Source organism: Quercus suber, unplaced genomic scaffold (genome assembly GCF_002906115.3).
Source record: "Quercus suber isolate HL8 unplaced genomic scaffold, Cork oak 2.0 scaffold_11, whole genome shotgun sequence".
Taxonomy (NCBI): Eukaryota; Viridiplantae; Streptophyta; class Magnoliopsida; order Fagales; family Fagaceae; genus Quercus; species Quercus suber.
In genome coordinates this window covers 1,264,115-1,270,896 of record NW_027069477.1, presented here as the reverse complement: position 1 = coordinate 1,270,896, position 6,782 = coordinate 1,264,115, and the positions used below count along the sequence as shown (strand labels likewise).

General features: G+C 34.0%; 1 protein-coding gene and 1 long non-coding RNA gene across 2 annotated transcripts; one reads left to right on the top strand and one right to left on the bottom strand.

Annotated features, from left to right (window-relative positions):
* Positions 1 to 561: 561 nt before the first annotated feature.
* LOC112030897 (uncharacterized) lies at positions 562 to 2,596 on the bottom strand (the record flags this gene model as incomplete). The annotated part of the gene is given in 9 exon segments (XM_024063572.2): positions 562 to 662; positions 784 to 845; positions 952 to 1,156; positions 1,233 to 1,277; positions 1,360 to 1,510; positions 1,659 to 1,705; positions 1,838 to 1,911; positions 2,012 to 2,138; positions 2,240 to 2,596. Coding segments are annotated over 9 exon segments (1,002 nt in total), but the record flags the coding sequence as incomplete, so codon positions are not given.
* A 2,531-nt stretch (positions 2,597 to 5,127) lies between these two features.
* LOC136069788 (uncharacterized) lies at positions 5,128 to 6,584 on the top strand. Its single transcript, XR_010631008.1, has 3 exons — positions 5,128 to 5,415; positions 5,516 to 5,563; positions 6,121 to 6,584. It is a non-coding gene; the product is annotated as an uncharacterized LOC136069788 (long non-coding RNA).
* The last annotated feature ends 198 nt before the right edge of the window (positions 6,585 to 6,782 follow it).

Here is a 6,782-nt window from a genome sequence, read left to right as displayed (position 1 = left end):
AAAAAAAAAAAAAAAAAAAAAAGCATATCTCTAATTTCTATCATTTCACGTTTTCATTCTATCTACCAAACACATGAGGGAAAACTAAAACTTTTTCCATCCTTCCTACATTTTCTATCCTCCCACTTTTCATCCTATCAACCAACAAAGAATCAATAAATAGATAAAGAAATATGCCAGAGAATCTAAAGACTAGATTATTGGGTTGACCAATGAATAAGTTTTCCGGTTGACCACTAGGTAAACCAGTCTCATCACCAGATTGTCTTACTAAAATTATCTTTCTTATTCACCATAAAGCTAAGTATCAATTATACATATGTGAGACCCAATAACCTAATAACATATCTCAATAAACCATCTTATTAGAGGGAAAAAAGAGTAATTAACCTTGACCTTCACTTACTGAATTCATTCAATATCCTAAAATCATTGAAATCAAATTACTTTTGCATGGCCACACATTAGCAAGTTCAATTAAGAGCCAGTGAATGAAATAATAAATGTTAAAATTTCAAAGTTTGCCAAAATAGATAAATTTGGTCAGGTACAAGTTCTGACCTCTTGAATCATAAGAGAACTTGATCGCTCCTGCCTTGCTTTATGCCGAAACATAAGTGCCAAGCAAGTTAAGACAACCCCAACCTTCGGATGATGAGAGCCTATATCAAACAAATAAAACCACAAGACATATCAAAATATCATTTCAGAGATAGATGCAATTATAAAATGCAAAGTATTTGTATGTCACATGATTAACTATAAAAGGCCGAAGTAACATACCAAAATGACCCTCTGTTTTTGATAATGCCCTTGTCAATATGTCCTCAGCATCACCGAAGTTCCTAAAAGAACATAATAGATTAAAGGTGTAATACCAAAGGGAGACAAGAAAAAGGAAAAAAGAAAAGCTATGGAGTAAGGAAAGATATACAAGTAAGCTGAGCCTACCCCATGTGTGCCTCAAGCTGTCCTAAAGCACAAGTGGCTGCCAACAATACTTCCTCTGAGGACATATTACAAGCTGCAAAGGCATGCAAATCACTAAAATCTTTATTCTCAGATGCCCCTTGAATTACCTTTTTGTATACCTCTTTTGCCAATGAAAAGTTCTGCGTGGCATGCAAGAGTTCTCCATATGATAGAGCAACACTACCTAGAAATCAAAACATCAATGGCTCAATGCACTTCACTATAATCTCTTCCACAATGACTAATTCCATGAATCTCACCAATGCTTCCTTCATTGTTCCCACATCCTTTCAAAAATGTCTCCGCTGAAGTAAAACAGCTAATTATTCAGTCATTGTAGAAAACTCTTAAAACGATAAAAAAGAGGAAACCAAGGGCTTGACATACCTAATTCCAGATTACCATGTACAAGCTCAACCAGCCCTTTAGCTGCTTTAGCACGGGCACTTAAGACCACAAGTTTTCCACCACCAGTTTTCGGTTCTTCTTTCTCAACCAGTTCTAAGCATTTATCTGCGATCACTGATGAAGCATCATCCTATATAAGAAGAACCACCTCCAGATAAACCAAAAATCTCAAAACTCAAAAATAAATAATAATAATAATAATAATAATAATAATAATGAAAATGAAAATAAATGAATAAATGTATAAAACATTGAAATGGGTAGTTGTAAATACTGACCTGCCCCAACTCTAGATGAAGACCAACAAGAGCTTCCATTGCAGCAACTATATCAAAGACCCATATATCATTTCTACTCAATACCCATTTCATCATTGGAATCCAATTTCACAAATTCACTAAGAAATGCAGAGAAAATTCACATTAAGATTATAAATTTTCTTTCTTTCTTTTCTTACCTCTAACACCTAAAGAAGATTGCCTTAATTCTTCGATTGCCTGAAGTTTCTCAATTGCTTCATCAAAATTCCCTCTGAAACCATCAAATTCAAACTATTACAATACATTTATGAATGTAACAATTGACTACCAAAGAGAAATAAATAAAAGAAGAGAAAAAGAAAAAGAAAAACCTTTCAGAGCATAAGGTAGACATGGCCAGCAAGACCAAACCCCTTGAATTCTCAGCATCTTGGCCCTCACTCAATTGAGTGGAAAGGCATTGCTCCAATACCAGAAGACCTTGTCCGTACGATTCCTCTACAAAATGCACAAAATACAAAAACAATAAATTTTTTTTTTTTTACCAAAAAAAAATCGTGAAATTTTAAAATATAGATAAAAATGGATTAGAGAAGAACCTGATTTCTGGGACCTAGCATGAGAGAGAGCGTAATTGATCATCTGAATAGCAACTGGGTTCGCATCTGGGCCGTTAGTTCCATCATGGAGTAATCTGAACGGTGGTGATAGACAGAGAAGGCAAGGTGTATGGGCGGATCGAACGGCGGAGCTGGTGGCTCTAGAGAGCTTAGCTGCGACGCGAATCATGGTTGTTGCCGCTAAACCCTGCGACTCTGTAGAAGGGGGTTCGGTTTTCTGGGTAGTAAAATATATATCGTATTAAATTGTTTTCTGTGTTTTGGTTTTGTCTTCAGGGAACGTGGTCACTCCCTGCAAAAATCTGGATTTAAAATTAAACAAAACAAAAATAAGCTCATTCATCAGTTCATGTTCCCAAAGAAAATTTACAAATTAATATTATTTTTTATCAGTAATTATTTGAATTAGTATTATTTTGAAACTATTTTGGATTTTTTTATTTTCCTGAAAATACGACTTATTGTGTTAAATTTGTGTTTTTAAATTTTCAATTAAATTTCAACAAAGGCAACCCAAAGTCTTAAATCATATTATAAAATCACGATTTTTAATGTCCTAATGTAAAAATTGACAATTTTAAACACAACGTCTGGTCCCCAAATAACTTTAAAATGGTATCAATTTATATAAGTAATATTATTCTTCTCAAAAAAAAAAAGGTAATACTAAAAATATATTACTTTGTAAAATTTGCCGAAGTTTGTGAGTATGAGATTTGGTAGTTGATAGGTGTATAAGATATAATATATATATATTTATATATGAATAAAAAAATATTTATATCGACTTGAGGTTGAAATGTGTAAGTCTATAAATAAGTTTATAAAATATCAAATTATTACTTGTTGCTTATTTATAATATAAATAGTTTAATTTTTTTTAGAAGAATATAAATAGTCTATTTGTAGTTCACAAACAAAAACCATTTCTTTTTGTATTTAGAGCCATAAACTTATTGTACTATACTTGCGCTGCATTCCTTTTAGTTGTACAACACTCATACATCAACCTTATATACTTTTATACACATCAATATATTAAGAATTTCTTCTCGATTTTAGGAAACTCAAATAATATAATTTCAACTATAATTCAAATATTAATATATTAGCATGGAATTGTGAAATAGACACCAAAAACAAAAGTTGTATTGTTTATAGAAAATAATAAGTTTGTCAAGTAGCTAGTGTACATCCCACCAGCCAAGGCACGTGAAAGTGTTGATGAGGCTAGATCTGAACCCTACACGTGAGGCAGCTGTGAGCAAAGGAAACAAAACATAGGCTAAAAAAGAGAATCTTTGGTCCATGCCAATAGCACCTAACATGGACACCCAGCACTTGCACTAAAGGGAGATAGCGAACCCCTAAGGTCAAATGCTATAGAACACTCCTTATTGGCTGAGCTTATGCTGGACCACTATTGAAGACATGTGTATCACTCCTAGTATCCTTGATGTCCATTTCCTTATCCAAGGCTTGCCCCCCCACGTTGTAACCGAGTCACCCTCCATTCGACTACCTGGACATTATTGTGCTTTCTCTCTCCTCCAGTCATTATATAGTACAATAACTGTAATAGGATTCAAATGGAGGAATCACGGTTTGACACATGTCCTTATGTATCTAGCAACATTCCTCATACTATAAGAGGAACATGCTGCTAAATTATTAGGGTAAGAACCTAGAGAAACTAAAAGAAAGACCAGAAAGTTTGAGTAGAAAAGTGAGGCAAAGAGAAAAATGTTTTCTTTGAGAAAGAGTACAAAGACCTTCATTTTTGCATAATAGAAGACTCTAAAGAGTGAGGGACATTTTCCCTTGCTTACCCATGGTATTTCATCCCTTCCAAGGATTTTCCACGTATTTCTCATGCCTTCTTTATTTTCCATTTTATGCTTTCTATTTCTCTCAACTTTAAGGTGTTAAAGCTTTCATTTTTAGTGTTCTTGGTTTTTTTTTTTTTTTTTTTTTGGTGTGTGTGTGTGTGTTTGGTTGAGGAACAGGGAGAAGAATGGAAAGGTAATTTATATAAATTTATTTTTACTATAAGAAGTAACTTTTTTTATGAGTATATAAAAAATTTAAATTTTTTTCTATTCTTGTGTAAGAAAAAAAAAAATAATATCATCATATAAATTAGTATAGATGATTACATCGCATTTATTATATTATTCTATTTTATTTTTATTTCTTTACCTATCCATTTTATATATAAAAAAAATTAATTATCTGAATTAAATACAATGACATTAAGATAGGACAACCAAAACAAAACTGAAACAACAATAAAATAAAGGGATATGACTTAGGAGTCAGCACCTAGGCCTTGCTAGGAGTCAGCACCTAGGCCTTGCTTGGAGTCAGCACCAAGCGGGGGAAACTACTAGGGTTCAGCACCTAGAGTAGACCTGGAGTCAGCACCAGACCGAAGAAAGACCAAACGACCATTGTTTTCATTCATCAAAATATCAACTATCTCCTTAAGGAGTACAATAGGTTGCTAATAAAGGATTACTAAACCCTAGTTCTAATTGGCTAGGAAACCCTAATTGCCTTATTACAAAAATAATCTTGCTTCCCAAATTAAAATACTAATAGCCCAATAAACTACTAGGACCTATAACATAAAAATACAATTGACTTGCAAACACAAATAATATTAAATAATAATTTTCTTGCATCTCCCGCATCAGACATCTTATGAAAATAACACATCACCAAAAATTTAAAAAAAAAAAAAAATTCTTCCAATCATACTCTTTGCAGAATTTTTTTTTCACTGTAAAAAGGTTTATCTTTTCTTGTTGACAGGTGTCAAAACAAATATTAAAAAAAAAAAAAGTAATAAAAAGGGTCAAAATAATAAATTTCTCTCAAATTTTCCTCCCAAATTGGGAGGATGGTTTTTTGTGGGTCTGGGTGGAAGATCTCCACCCATCCCCCTTTCCATCCTATCCCATTCCTAGCATACCAAACAAAAGAAAACCTCCTTTTACATCCTTCAACTTTTCCTCTGACCCCCTTTCAAGTTTATAATTATATTGGGGTAGTTTATGGGAGGATGTCTTCTAATTTGTTACTTTAAAATTTTTGTCAGGGACTTTATAGAAAGGCAATAGAGTTGCTGAAAGCTCCACCATTGGAGACTGATGGTATAGTGAGCAGCTCCTTGATTTCTCTCCTAATGTTCAATTAGATGGGTTTTTTTTCTTCCCTTTTTTTGTCATTTGTTCCTACTCTTTGATTGTGTAGATACAGAAACCAAGGCTGGTAGAAGTGATGTAGTGGCCCTTGCAAGAGGTAATGATTAAGCATCTGAATAATTCTCAATATACATTTTTAATCAACTTTATAAATATATGGAGAGATTGTACCAGAGTAATTGCCACGTTAAGAATTAGTGTTGGCCCTCAAAAGTCATATGTTTATATTGCTATATGTTACACCAATGTATACGCCTGAACATTGACTTTGTTTACCTTTTGCATTTGTTCATATTCTGAAAAGTGAGTATATTACATTTATAAACTTATGGCGACTCTGCTTTTGTCACTTTTGTTTTTCTGGTTGAATCTATTGATTCTGTTCTACTTGTAAGATGGAGGGAAATTAGAGTGCATATCATATTTTTCTGCTGAGGCTGAGATGCTTGTTTGTCATGCATAAACCTTGGCATGGATGGTATCTAACAAAATGTATGCACATCAAGAGTGTGACTTGTGAGTAGTATCCATGCTCCAAATTTAAGTAGAATGTGTCTGCCCGCACTTGCACCTGTGATGTGTTTTATTTGTCATGGTTGGGTATGTTGACTTTTAGCAGGATTTCTGCATTGAAGTAGTTCTTTGATTATGTAGGTGGATATGCAGAAGCACTTTGTGTCCAACAGAATAGAAAAGTTCAAGGAGAGAAAATGAGGAGTTGGGCTGAGGTTGCATGGCCGAACCGCAGGCTGTCACTGGCTGAGGCACTAGAAATATCAGACCCATCTTCCAAAGTGCCTGTTATAGATGCTCGAATCTGCAGGTCACTGTAATTTATCTTTTTCCATGTTTTCCAGCAGGAATTTGCGGTTCCAGTTTTGATACATCACGCCCAAGAAATTGGGAAATTCAGCTTAAACCCACGTACACGCCACCTTTGTAGCATGTCAGAAAAATGTATGACATTATGTATCCCTCCGGGAATATGCAGAGAGACGTTATCTGTATAATGTAATCTTTGGACAATGCCGTGTGTATAAATTTTGGTCAGAAATTAAAGAGTCTCAGATCCTCAAATCCAAGTGCTCTCGGGTTTGATTATCTCTTTTTGGTGACAACCAATTCCTTTAGGTGGCTGTATTGTTTTCTGATTTCATATATGGCATACTTTTGAAGTCCATATGCTACATACCATAGCAAAGTTGGTGTGGGGATCTTAATTCAAGCTAGTGGACCGGTAAAATGAACCTCAGATTGATCATTGATGAAATCTAAGCCCCAAGGGTCACTGATTTAAAGGTTTAATACATAGTTGT